The sequence below is a fragment of the Mastigoproctus giganteus genome, chromosome 9, assembly GCF_048544385.1.
Source record: "Mastigoproctus giganteus isolate SK-2022 chromosome 9, ASM4854438v1, whole genome shotgun sequence".
Lineage (NCBI taxonomy): Eukaryota > Metazoa > Arthropoda > Arachnida > Uropygi > Thelyphonidae > Mastigoproctus > Mastigoproctus giganteus.
The window spans coordinates 156,964,401-156,979,115 of NC_143583.1; the positions used below are offsets into that span (position 1 = coordinate 156,964,401).

Here is a 14,715-nt window from a genome sequence, read left to right on the forward strand (position 1 = left end):
AGGCCCGGGCAAACTATGGCCTGCAACTATGGCACAAGCAGCTTAACAGATTCTTTAAAGATACCAAATTTAAGATTGTGGCCAGAACAATATGGAAATTACACTTTATACTGAACAATCGCTCAGTCCTTTCCTCTTTTGCCACCCAAATAAATGACTTGGCATACAAAATTTCTTGCAGTGATTGCAACTCGTCTTACCAAGGATTTCTGTGATTTCTGCAGAATATTCGAGTAAGACAGCATGCATCCTCAGTACATGCTTCTCATTCAAGCAGTGTCAGAATTAGCCTTTCATGTCGTTTTTATTTAATGAAATAAAGTTATTTCAATTTCATTAAATAAAAATACATTTTTATTTAATGAAAAAGACCTGGGAGTAAATGTGCAGTCAGATATGCAGTTCTCTAAGCAGTGCAGATAGGCTGCCAGGACACCTCATGGGGTTTTGTCTATATAGTGTCCAATGTAATTCTATGAGACTATTAATTGCAAAAACCATCAAAATTAAATTACACGAGAATTCTATTAACGTTCGCCGTCCATATCTAATCACTGATTCGTGTTCTTTTGCATGCATGTGCGAAGACAAATAATCGCACCTTTCATGCGCATGCACGAGGATAATCTCTCTATTTAAGATTCAAGCTAGCATACTCCGTAATTTCTATTCCTGTGATCACTGCATATGGTCGAAAAGCACTGTCTGCTTCAGGAAGGAAAATCGTTTTTCAAAATTTACATTAAATTTTTTAAAATTAATTAATTTTTAATTTTTTTGAATTTTTAATTAATTTTTGAATTGTTTTCAATTGATTTTAACTGTAATCATTTTGCATTAATCTCTTATTCGTTTTAATTTCTGGAGAGTATCATATGGAAGTGTTCTATGGATCATACTGGGGTAAATTTCTCTTATTCTTCTACAAATATTGATACCAAGCAGAACATACTGAGCATCATAGCTCTTATTATATATAATCTAATTTATGTAAATAATAGAAGGAAGGAGATGAATCATGTTACAGATAAACTGAGAAAGTGTTTTGCATCTACATTCACACATGCGGAATTTTTTACAGATGAAGATGATAGAAATGTATCATACTGAAGAAAGATAGTTACAGAATAGATGTGCAGAAATTTTCCTTTAGCCAGTGAGTAGTTAGTTGCTGGAACAAACTTCCATCTTTCATTGTCGAAGTAGATAGCTTAAATAAATTCAAGGAAGAACTGGACAAACTTTTGGAGTGGATGGAGAGGTGAATGGAAAGTGGGGTTTGTTTTTTTTTTTTTTTTGGCTGATGCTATATAAGCTTGCTTTCTTGCATCATATGCCACTGCAGCTAATGCTATTCTCACTGGAAGCTGACAGCAAAGTGGAAGAGAAATTGTTGAAGCTATACATAAATAGAGGCACCTAGAGTTGATGGAATCTATCCGACCATATAAAGGGAAGCAGAAAGAGGCAAGCGAACCTTTAGCCATGATTATAAGAGCATCCTTGGATACAGGAGAGGTCCCAATGGACTGGAATGTGCAAATCTATCTAAATTCACAAAGTGGGGATCAAAGAATGACATGAGTAATTACTGACCTGTTAGCCCAACTTCTTTTCCAACGAAATTAATGGATTCACTGATTAAAGAAGTAATACAGAACCATCTACACAGGAATGAAAATATACTGCAGTCAGAGCATAGATTTAAGGGATGGCCTTGTCTGACAAATCTAAATGAATACTATGACACAGTAAGAATGGATGCAAAAAATAATTTTGGCATCATATACTTAGATTTCAGACAAGCTTTTGATACTGTTGCATGTAAAGACTGCTATACAAATTGTAGCAGTGTGGCAATAATGGCAAGTTACTGATAGGGATAAAGCAAGTGTTGAGTGGGAGAAGACAGAGTGGCTATTCATAGGCTTCTTGAATTAATGTTTTTAGTGGAGTCCTCTCAGGGTTTAGTGCTGGCCCTTTTTTTTTTCTTGTATTTATAATGATAATGAAGTGAAGACATATCAGGCTTAAAGTCTAAGTTTGTAGATGACACAAAGGTTGGCAGGGTGATTAATGACAATAATCATGGTATGCTACTGTAACAAGATTTACAAGAATAGGTAGATGGGCTGAGAAGGATAATTAAAGTTTAACATTGACAAAATGAGTAATTCCAGATTAAGGTACTAACTGTGTGGTACCACACCCATGGTAGTGGAGAATGAAAAAGATCTGGGAGTAAATGTGCAGCCATATGCAGTTCCCTAAGCAGTGCAGACAGGTTGCCAGGACACCTCAATGGGGTTTTGTCTATGATATATAGGAACTTTTCCAGCAGGGATAAGGAGGTGAATATTCTGTTGTATAAGGCAAACGTTAGGCCACATCTTGAGTACTGCAAACAGATCTGGAAGCCTCGTTTGAGGAAGGATATGGATCCATTCGAATGAGAGGAGTAACAAGATGGGGAATGAAGGATGCTCTTACCAGGAAAGAGTTCAGTTCTGCTAATTGTAGCATTAGGAGACTAGGCACCTGTATGGAGATCTAATGAGGTGTTTAAGACCTTCACTGAATTGAATAAACTCAATGCCAATGGAATCTTTCATTTTGTTCAGACTACCTACATTAGGGGACATATATTCAAATTGAGGAAGGATGTTTTCGGAGTAGATTTGAGGAAATTAGCTATCATCCAGCAAGCTAGTTGATTATGGTACAAAGTTCTATCTGGTGTTGTAGAGGTAGGTAATCTGAATATATTCAAAGAAGAACTAGACAAACCATTAGAAGAGAATAGACAGGTAATATGGAAGTACTGTTTTTTTTGTTTTTTTTGGACTAATGGTGTATAAGTTTGTTTTCTTACATTTCCTGCCACTGCTATTAATACCAATAGTGAATACACTGACAGAATCCATAATGGCAATCACTAATCAGACAGAAGGTTGGACAGTGCAGAAATTGGAGATTGATGAAGTTCTTCATTACTTGGAAAAGGAGAGGCAAGTGCAACAGGACAATAACTGTATTAGAGATTTGTTACCAACTTTAGGAACTGGCTGGATATAAGCAAATTTCCGATGAAAAAAAAAAATACCAGAAATAGAGGGTGGAAACACTCACAAAGAGAGAGAGAGAGAGAGAGAGAGAGAGAGAGAGAGAGAGAGAGAGAGAGAGAGAGAGAGAGATAATGAGTAGCAAACAGGTTTTGTGAAGTGAAGAAATGCTATCAGGTCCTGGAGACTTCTTGGAACGAAGACTATATGATTTCTCTAGTGTCACTTCTGTTAGAAGACCATGAGAGTATTAAGTGGAATGTATTTCATATGGTAAAAGATGATTTTTCAACGTCATTGTTCTTTAGTTGAGGATGCAACAGAACCACCTAGTTGTATCAATGGTGGAAGTATGGAAGGCAGAAGTTGCAGCCAACAGCTTTGGCCAGAGTGTAGAAGGCTTGATTACCATTTGGACAAGAAGTAAGTTACCTACTCTTTGATGTTAAAAACTGAATTTGAATTGTTTCACAATTTTTTTTTTTTTTTTTAACTGTTCTGCTGAGCTTTAGTATAAGCTGAAAATGAAGCTGTAAATCTGAATAAAGCCAGTTGCAAGCTGCTAAGTTCTTATCTTAAACAGCCATAATATATTTATTGGAAAACTGTGGTTTAGATAAAGGACAAAATTTTTAAGTGGAATGAAGAATAAAAGATTCCATCCCTAAAAGAATAATTTCAGTGACATGAGCAAACACTTCAATCAGAAGATTTACAACTGTAATCTAACCATGGAAAAGAGAACCAAAATGCCACAGAACAACACAAGGCTAAAAATGGACAAGGAAGAGAGGTTTCGCTGGTGAACTGATCATCAACCAAGTTATGTTCTGAGGTACCTACTGGTCCACAAAAAATTAACATGTACATTGAAGGGTTGGTGCAGAGAAAAATATGAAAAAAATTGTTGAGTATGCAGTTATGATTATTTGGTATTCTGGCAGGTGTAAGATCATTAGCAAAAATTTCAACAGCTCTATGAGCTTGGTATTTGCAACCAGAAAATTGAAACCAGATGGAGATATGACTATTAAGACCATTAAAGAAAATTATTTCACTAAGATGCAGATTAAGAAGGCTCATTTTAATTCAGCTGATGAATTTAACAGGTACTTCACATCAACATATACAGATGAAAGACTCTTCATAGTGAAGAGAGGCAACATCAACGAGGTTTAGCCATATGAAATTACAGATGATAGTTTATTAAAAAGAATTTGAGCCTAAAGGCAAGTAACTTGATGTTGTCCTGTTGTTAAAAAAAAAAAAAACTAACTCTCAATAGAAGACCATATTAATCTGAATTAAGGTTTGCCTTTACATAACAGTTTTCAGCTAGCTTAATGCAACAAATTTCATATGCAATAACTTTTCCAATCATGCAACCATTTGTATGGAATGAGAGATTATCTTTCTGTCTTTGACTTGAGGAATTAAGACAAGACTTATCCAAAACACATAAGGAATCTGAGAATGTAGTTTTCTCAGTAGTCTAAGAACTCTATGTATATTCTCATACTGAGAAGTAAAATGAAGAATAAAAGCTTAATCATATTGCAGTTTAAGATACTTTGCCAGTGAAAGACTTATGATTCATGATCATGCCCAGTCGACTCATTATTATTCCATGTAATATATATGTACCACCATTCACTATCCAGCTGAAGAAGGGACACCCCACCTCGAAAGCTACTCATATTTTATTTTACTCAGTTTAATGTATCTTTGTTTTATGTTATAATAAAGTATTTAAATCAGTTTTTTCGGTTGTGGCAAAAATACTTAATGATTATGCAACTCAAAACTTGAGGCCTGTTCTCCAACATATTGTAAAGCTGATGCTCAACAGTTGTGTAAGTGCTATTAATTTAATGCTATTATATTAGCATTAGCAGAGGCATTTGATGCAAGAAAGCAAGCTTATGCAGCATCAGCCAAAAAAAAAAAAAAAACCCACTTCCACTTCACCCCTCTGTTCGTTCAAAATACCTGTCCAGCTGAGCTTTAAACTTATTTAGGCTATCAACCTCCACCACAAGGGATGGAAGTCTATTCCACCAACCAACCACCCGCTGGCTAAAGGCAAATTTCCGCACGTCTATCCTACATCTGTCTTTCCTCAATTTGAATTTATGCCCTCTCAGGTGATTTTTCTGAGCTAGAGGAAGAATCCCATCAGCATTGAGCATGCTTAAACCATTCAAGGCTTTATACACCTCTATCAGATCACCTCGCTGGTGCCTAGTCTCCAGACACTGTAATTTGCAAAACTTAAGCCTTTCTTCGTAAGAGCACCCCTTTGTTCCATTCACTAATCTTGTTGCCCTTCTCTGTACTCGTTCCAGCAGCTCTACATCCTTCTTGAAATGAGGCCTCCAGACCTGTATACAGTACTCTAGGTGTGGCCTGACCATCGCCTTATACAATGGAATAATCACCTCCTTATCCCTGCTGGAAAAATTCCTGTATATCATTGACAATACTCCATGAGCTACTCTTGCAGCCCGTCTGCACTGCTCAGAGAACTTCATATCTGCCTGCACAACCACCCCCAAGTCCCTTTCATTCTCTACCACTGTCAGTGTAGTACCACAGAGTTGATATGTTGCTCTGGGGTTGCTGTTTCCCATGTGTAGTACTTTACATTTGTCAATGTTAAACTTCATTTGCCACCTCTCAGCCCATCTGCTCAACCATTCCAGATCCTGTTGCAGCAGCATAGTGTCAGTAGTGTCCTTGACAACCCTGCCAACCTTTGTATCGTCTGCAAACTTGGACATTAAGCCCGATATACCATCATCAATATCATTTATAAATACAGAAAACAATAATGGACCCAACACTGAGCCCTGAGGGACTCCACTAATAACATTAGTCCACGATGAGCAGTGTCCATTGATTACCACTCTCTGTCTTCTCCCCCTCAACCACCCCTTTATCCATAGCAGCAATTTGCCTCCAATGTCACACTGCTCCAATTTGTGCAGCAGTCTTCCATGTGCAACAGTATCAAAAGCCTTTCTAAGATCCAAGTATATAATATTAAAGTTATTCCCTGCATCCAGTTCTTTTGTGACTGCATCATAGTATCCAATCAAGTTGGTCAGGCAAGACTTCCCCTTAACAAAACCATGCTGTGTCTGAGCTATAACTGAAGTCTTGTCTAAATGATCCTGCAGTGCTTCTTTAACCAGTGCCTCCATTAATTTTCCTGGAACAGAAGTTAAGCTCACAGGTCTATAATTACTTGTGTCAGCCTTTGATCCTCCTTTGTGAATTGGAGTCACATTTGCACATTTCCAGTCTATGGGTACCCCCCTGAGTCCAAGGAAGCTCTCATAATTATGGCTAAGGGTTTGCTTACTTCCTTTGCTGCCTCCTTTAATATAACTGGATAGATCCCATCCACCCCGGGTGCCTTTCTTGTGTTTATCTTCAACAGTTTCTCCTCCACTTTACTCCCAGTTATTTCAAGATTCTGTAGCTTACTGCTAGAGTTGAATACACCTCTGGCATTCCCCTCGCTGAATAACTCCTCATGTGTGAATGTCGATGCAAAATATTCATTTAGTTTGTTAGCTACCTGAGCAGGATCATCAACACTTGACCCATCAATATCAAGTGGACCAATCTGATTCATCCCCTTCCTTCTAGAGTTTACATAAGTAAAGAACTCTTTGCTGTTTTTCTTTGCATCCCTTGCCAAGGATTTCTCGTAATCTGCCTTCGCCTGCCTAACCTCCTTTGTAACTTGGTTGCATATTAACTTGTATCTATCATAGGCTTCTGTGTCATGTGTTAATTTGTATGTATCCCATGCATTTTTCTTCTCTGCCATATGCCTCATTAGTTCATCTGACATCCATTTTGGCCTAAACCTTGAACAATATTTCTTAGTTGGTATGTAAAGCCTAGTAGATTCCAAGATAAGTTCTTTGAATGCTTCCCATTTTGAATTTGCTGTTGGTAACATCATCAGTTGGTCCCACTGTATAGAATTTAAATACTGTCTCAGTCCATCGTAGTCGCCTTTACGGAAGCAATAACCCTTCCCTTTACCCCTAATGGTAGTTACCTCTTTGAGTAAATCCCACTTCAGCACACTGTGATCACTGCCACCTAGTGGTTCATTTATCTGCAGATTCTTAATGCATGAAGAATCACTGCTGATAATCAAATCAAGAGTATTACTCCCTCTAGTTGCCTCCCGAACATGCTGATGTAGAAAACAATCATCCAATAAATCCACAAAAGCCCTGCTAGTGTGTGAGTAACCAGCCCCCAAATTCCAGTCAATATCTGGGAAATTAAAATCTCCCATTATAAGACATTCTGATTTACTGGCCCACTCTATTTCCCTGTACAGTTCTTTATTATACTCATCAGAGTCATTAGGCCTATAGCACACTCCTACTCTCAATTTTGATCTCCCAATGTTTATGTCACACCAAACTGACTCCACGCTGCACTGTCCAGCGATGTCGACTGGCTTCACTTCCTTGGTTTTTATGTGTTTCTTAACTAATAGCATAACCCCTCCCCCCTTCCTATCCTGTCTATCCTTTCTGTAGACGTTGTACTCCCCAAATTGCAGTTCTGCATCCCTTATATCTGTGTGACACCACGTCTGTGATATCCCAACAATATCTGCCTTCGATGTTTTGAGCAATACCTCAAATTCATCAAATTTATTTACTAAACTCCTAGCATTGGTGTACACGCAAGTATACCTGCACCTATTTCTATTCTTAGCTACCCTAACACAACCCATGTGTTTACTTGTACCGCAGTGGCTCTCAGCAGTCTCTGAAATATCATGCATCTTGTTTTTCAGGCTTCTGCTCATTCTAATAGAAGCAGTGCAAGAATCTCTTTCAGTGCCAGTGGCTACTGTCAATCTATTGGTCTTTGTCTCCCCCCAAGCTAGCAGTTTTCCGACCCACCTAACACTGCCTCGATAGCATCAGCAAATATTCTTGCACCCTTTCTATTTAAGTGTATTCCATCCCTGTAGAAGCAATCTCTCCTGTTAACAAGTACAGTCCAGGCTGAAAAAAATTCTACCCCTTGAGCCTTGCACAATCTTTCCAGGGCCGAATTGATCGACAAGGCGCTCATCATATACTCCCTCCTATCGTGTCTGGGCAGAATTGCAGACACTTTCAAATTCAACCCTAATTCTTGGCTTTTGTTCAACAGTGACCTGTACTTGTTAAGTAATTCTGCCGGTCTCCTACTCTTAATATTATTAGTGCCAACGTGTACAACTATATCACCTTTTGTGCCCTTAAAAGATGATATTCGCTCTACAACGTCATCAACCTTTGCCCCTGGCAGACATACCCTGGTCCTGTTCCAATATGTTTGAATACATTAGGAAAGGAATACACAGGTCTTCAAGCATCAAGAAAACTTGCATGAAAGAAACAGTAAGCTCACTCCAAAGCATTTCTTGAGTTAGAAGTATGTTGAAATAAATTAATAAAATTTCAAGGAACAAATAAAGGGTTTAACTATTACATTGAACACAAGACGAACGCCAGCACTCATCGCACTGTAAAATGGCAGATTCCATAATTCCATACTTCAAGTATACCTGAAGTTATTTGCTTCTGTATAAAGCATTACATATCTAGATTGTGGGGGGTTGTTATGTAGGCGAAACTGCTAGGAGATTAAAAGATCGAGTTTCAGAAAATGAAAGGGCTCTCCAATCTGCTATTTTGAACACTCCACTGTTGCTGAGCATTATTGGGTTGAACAACATAACCGTGACCACTGATGTGACATTGAGAACATTGACTACTCACATGACTACTGCCAGTGCTAGTGGCACTACACATAGCCAGTTGTAATAGTGTCTTGAACCGGGGAGTACATATGCATCGAATTATGGAATCTGCCATTTTACAGTGCGATGAGTGCTGGCGTTCGTCTTGTGTTCGTGGTTTGCATTACCTACACCAGACATATGATCTTGGCCAGTGACTCTCATTTTATTTTATTCCATGTAACATATATATACACACACACCATTCGTCTCATGTACAAGGTCTTACTTTACCGGTGCAAGACGTATGATTCATGATCACGCCCAATCGACTCATATTATTATTCCATGTAATGTATATGTACCACCACGCACTATCCAGCTGAAGAAAGGACACCTCACCCTGAAAGCTACTGTTATTTTATTTTATTCAGTTTTATGTGTTATAATAAAGTATTTAAATCAGTTTTTTCGGTTGTGGTAAAAATACTTAATAAATTATTACAATATGTTCATATAAAGAATTATCAAATCATATTTCTGAATCATTCTTGACACTTGAGCAAAGATATCAAATTACATTTCACTTTTTATTTTCTAAATTAACTCATACTTTGATTATAATAAACTTACGCCTTCTATATTTTAAAACAAAATTCTAATTCTTTCATTTTTTAAATATGCTCTTTCCTTTTACTACCATGCTCTTGCAAAGGCATTATATGCAAATCATTTACCTGCCATTCATGCAATTTAAATTGTGATCTCACTGTTTGGTGAGAAAGTTGCTACTTCTGACTGGTAGGCTATGTGTTTAGCAGGGCAATGATATCTAGTAATTACATGGGTAACAAATGCTTATTTTTCTCTCAGTAGTATGCATTCTTCTTAACACTGCTTTGTTTTCACTAATTAATATTGTGTAAGGATTAAACTAAATATTAAGATTAATCAACCTTTTTCTAATATGTTGAATAATGTTCTACAATGATATATAGTCGGTAATTTTGAAAGAGATTGTAAGAGAGCACACTAAACTATGAAGGTTAATTATTGGGGGGGGGGAGAGAGAGAGAGAGAGAGAAATAGTTATATCTGTAGTTGCCCTTCACTTCTAAGAGTGAAGTGGGCAACTACAGACAGTCAGCCTGACTTCAGTGGTAAGGGAACTATAGAGGCAACGATAAAGTGTGCAATACAGAGACAAAGATAGAAATGGAATTCTGAATGATACAAAAACAGTTTTGTTAAAGATTAAACCATGTTTAACTAACACAATTAGTCATTTTGACCGTTTCTCACAAGCTAGATATAGAAAATAATTTTGACACTGCTTACCTTGGATTTTAGTAAAGCATTTAACAGAATTCCTCAGGAGAGGTATAAGTATATAAGTTGGAACATGTTGAGGATTGTAGGTAGGGTTCTAAGATGGAGTGCAGGGTAGCTGCAGTGCAGGAGTCTCAGGGTTGTGATTGTCCTTGGAATAGTTCTGGTTAAATTGGTCTTATGTTAGAAGTGGGGTTCCCCATAAATTGGTTCTGAGCTCTCTATTGTTTCTAATTTTCATAAATAACATTATGTAGTAACATCATATTTTAATGTAGCAAAATGCAAGCTCTAACCTGGGGAATAGCAACCCCAAAGGAACTTATACACATGGTTGCGTTCAATTAAAAACAGTAGAGAAAGTAAGGGATTTGGGATTATGATATAAGCAGGAAAGAAGTTCCAAGAAATGTTGTTGTTATGTTGTTATTTGGTTTTTAGGAGCATTAGCAACTAAGGCCATATTGCTCCGGGATATGCGGTGGTCATTCCCTGACCTTTCCGCATCCTCCGTATTTGGTGGTGACGGGCTCGAACCCCGGTCTAATCAAGAAGTGTGTACTACGCACTGTTGCTCCTTCCCACCTGGCTACGGAGGCGCCACCAAGAAATGTAGAGTTCGTTTGTTATTTGGTTTTTAGGAACATTAGCAACTAAGGCCATATTGCCCTGGGAATATGCGATGGTCATTCCCTGACCTTTCCGCATCCTCCGTATTTGGTAGTGACGGGCTCGAACCCCGGTCTAATCAAGAAGCGTGTGCTACGCACTGCTGCTCCTTCCCACCTGGCTACGGAGGCGCCTCCGTATTTGGTGGTTATGGGCTCAAACCCCGGTCTAATCAAGAAGTGTGTGCATGCACTGCTGCTCCTGCCCACCTGGCTACGGAGGGGCCAGAATCACCAATCCTATTGATGATTAATTGAATATTTATGCTTGTAGCAATAGGGTGGTCATAATCCTACTGTATGGCACAATTAAACTGCAGCCATGATCAACCTACTGCAGGATGGAAGCCTCCGCAACAGTTTTTTTTTTTTTGAGGAAAATGGACCTTAATCTGCCACGCTGATCCAGTGCGGGTTGGTAGATCGACCGTATTTAGCAGTCAGGGGCTTGAACCCCGGTCTACTTAAAGAGCGTGTACTACTGCACTCCCACTCCTGACCACTCGGCTACAGATTCCCAATTATAGGATTACAATTTGGAATACTAGGTCCATGTATAGAGCTGTAGCTAAGAGAGAGCTTCTTGAAAGGGTACAAAACCAGGCAACCTGCTTGGTGGAATCTGCAAAAGGGCAACCAGGCACCTTAGAGAGGATCTGACTAAGGTTTATAAGGCTCAGAGAGGATAGTAAAAATTCACTGTTATGATTCCCAAACTAAGTGTCAAATTCAAATTTCGGGGAAAGAGATTTAGATGGCTGTAGAATGGTGTTTTTTTATTTTTTTTAGCTCATGCAGTAAAAGACAGGCTTCCTTGCACTACAAGTGCTAATATAAAGTTGAATTTTGAAGGAAGGCAATCAAAAAGGTCTGTGTGATTTGTAGAGGTAGAAGAATGATAGAAGCAACAAATAAATGACAGAATGGAGTAGAGATTTTTTTAACAGCATCCAACCATAAAACTCTGCTCTGATCATTGTCATAGAGCCTGAAGTCTACAAATCCAATACCTGAGGAGCTTCCAGATTAGAAAGTCTGTGACAATAACTATCAATACAGACATGTATAAGTGCCACCTTTAAAGCAAAAGAACTATAGAGGAAATAATTAGGGCAACTGAGATATAGTGGAGATTTAGGCAACTGATAATTGGTACTCATTCAGAGAAAAAGAAAGTGGGATTTAGTATTAGCCATATGGTGCAAAGAAGCTACAGGCTTTTGCTTGCACCAACCAAAAAAAAAATAAATAATAAATAAAATAATATAATATAAAATAAAATAAATAAATAAACTACCTATGTCATTTCTTCCTTTCATAGGCAACTATACAGCTGACCTTTGAATTTTCTCCAAGCAGGGATATTGGTATATTGTAAAATATAAATGGATATCATTAAAAAAACTGGAACTGATACTATGTACATTTGTGAAATGAATTAGGAAAATTTTGAGAAGTTCAGATCTTTTTTGCAGTAAGTTTTTTAAGTTAGTTTGACTATTTACAATTCATTTTTCACATGAGCTAAAATTTGGGGAGTGACATTTATTATATAAACTTATAAAATATTTAGATATTTTTAAGCAAGCAAGCAAGAATAGGCCCAACTGGTTGAAAGAACCAAGAAAAGAGCCAAGAGTTGTTAACATGGCAGTGAGCATGCATGCATGTACACAGACACTTGTCCAATAATAACACATTTACACACAGGGTCCCTGGTGCTACCTTTAAGAAAAGCTTTCCATCACATTTATCTAGAAATTTTCTAGATATTTTCATTTATTAGTTCTGAGTTAGGATCAGGCTGTGGTCATGATTCTTCCTAATATCAAGATCTCTCTAACTTCTCTTTATAGATAGAAAAATAAATAACATTAACATGTAGTTTTTAGACAACTACACGTGATAGGTAAACTAGGCACTGCCAAGGCTTACCTGTGGTTAGTGTCAGGAAGAGCATCCAGCCATAAAACTCTGCTCCAATCACTGTCACAGACCCTGGAGAAGCCTAAAAATCCACAATAATAATAATAATAAATAAAATAATAATAAAAATAAAGAAATGGAATGGTTCACTATGGGGGGGCCCTGCTGAGAATCACTATTCACCAGCTTTGCAATGGTATTAGAGAATAATCTATTAACTAATAAATAGCATTCAAAATCTGTATGAACTCACCACCATTATTGCATTTTTATTACAGTGAAGTTGGATAAAAAAAAAAACAACAAAAAAAGGAGACTAAAGTTAAAATTAAGATTTGAAAGAGGTTAAAAATTAAAAATACCTCATTATAAAAAATGGCACACACCTTTTTTCTTAGTTTCAATATGAATTTGTTGGAATATGCAAAGAGCAACAAAATTAGGAGCACAAAAGGATACCAAGAAAGATTTGAATTCTATAAATTGCACATCTAAAAGCTAGGCATCTATAAGGAGACGTATTAGAAGGTTGAGGCTTTAAATGGTTGACTAAAGTCTTGAATGACACTCATGCACGCACACACGAAAAGGATGGTTGCAGGATAAATATGGAGAAACTTGGTTTAAGCTAGAGAGTAACTGACTGATAACTGATAATTTCTTTCAAAATTAAGCATACAATATTAATTTAAGGATTTTTAAATTACATGAACCAGCAAGCATCTAAAGAGTTGCCACGTAACTTTAGATATAAATGGTCCACTGACCATTTCTGGATTATCTGAAAGCAACTACATTATTTGGCTTGTTCCACTTCAGAAATAATATACAAAACTTGATTGTAGATTTTAATTTTATCCAAAAATAAAATTAAAACCATATTTACCAGTCCAAGTATCTGTTATGAAGTTATCCTGTAAGAGATTTGACCTTGTAAAGAGATACTCAGACAAAATAAGTATGGCCTCTAATAAGTGTTTACATTAGACAGAATAAGATTTTATTTGGGATCTCAAAAGGAAATGTACATTACTAATTTAAGAGATGTAAATTACATGAACCATTAATCACCTAAGGAGTTCAAAACTTACTTTGGAATCATATGCTGCCTGTCTAATTACTTCTGGTGCCATCCAAAATGGTGTACCAACAAAAGTATTCCTTTTACTAGTTGTGTTTGTTAGCTGACCAGCAACACCAAAGTCGGCTAATTTCACATCTCCCATTTCTGACAACAGGATGTTAGCAGCTGTATATATACACACACAAAAAAAAACAAGTGTTAAAAATTAACTGCAACACAAATTCATGACGCATGCACACACACACATTTTAATTTTATTTTATTTACAGAAATAGTGAGAGTACAAGTAACAGTGAACTAAAAATAAATACAAAAAAATTTGTAGCATCAGCACTTCCCAAGCTACTCTTCAGGAAAAATAGATGTAAGAATAGTGGAACAACACTCAAAGGTGTTGTTCCACCATTCTTACATCTATTTTTACCACTATTCTTATCACTAACTACTCTGTGATAATCACAGAGTAGTTAGTGATAAGAATAAAAAAATCACTTCAAAACTCACTAACTAAAAGTGTTTATATTTAGGAAGATAGAAAAATTACATATTTTATCAACTACTTAAAAATAAATAAATAAAATAAAAGGAACTTCACTGGAAAAGTTAGATTTGTACTTGATTATTAGTATTATGTGTATATATATATACACTCAGAATATCATCGGTTTGGCTGAAACAAGAAGAAGAAATGAATCACTTATAAGTTTATCAAGTGGAAATCTGCTGTACACCAATGGAAACAGTGAAAGGAGTGAAGGTGGAGTTGGGTTTTTGGTCCATAAAGATTTTAAAAACAACATTTTGGAATTCAAAAGTACATCACCAAGGGTGTCAAGGCTAATACTCAAGATTTCTAAGAGGTACAAGCTAAAGATT

At 36.9% G+C, this 14,715-nt stretch overlaps 1 protein-coding gene across 2 annotated transcripts in view; it reads right to left on the reverse strand.

Annotated features, from left to right (window-relative positions):
- Positions 1 to 14,715, reverse strand: part of LOC150080836 (serine/threonine-protein kinase 26-like) — a 226,773-nt gene that overhangs the window by 123,431 nt on the left and 88,627 nt on the right. For both annotated transcript variants that reach the window (XM_090381119.1, XM_090381118.1), the window contains exon 5: positions 13,847 to 14,004. In XM_090381119.1, coding sequence (XP_090237245.1) covers positions 13,847 to 14,004 — 158 coding nt within the window. The remainder of the gene's footprint in view (positions 1 to 13,846; positions 14,005 to 14,715) is intronic.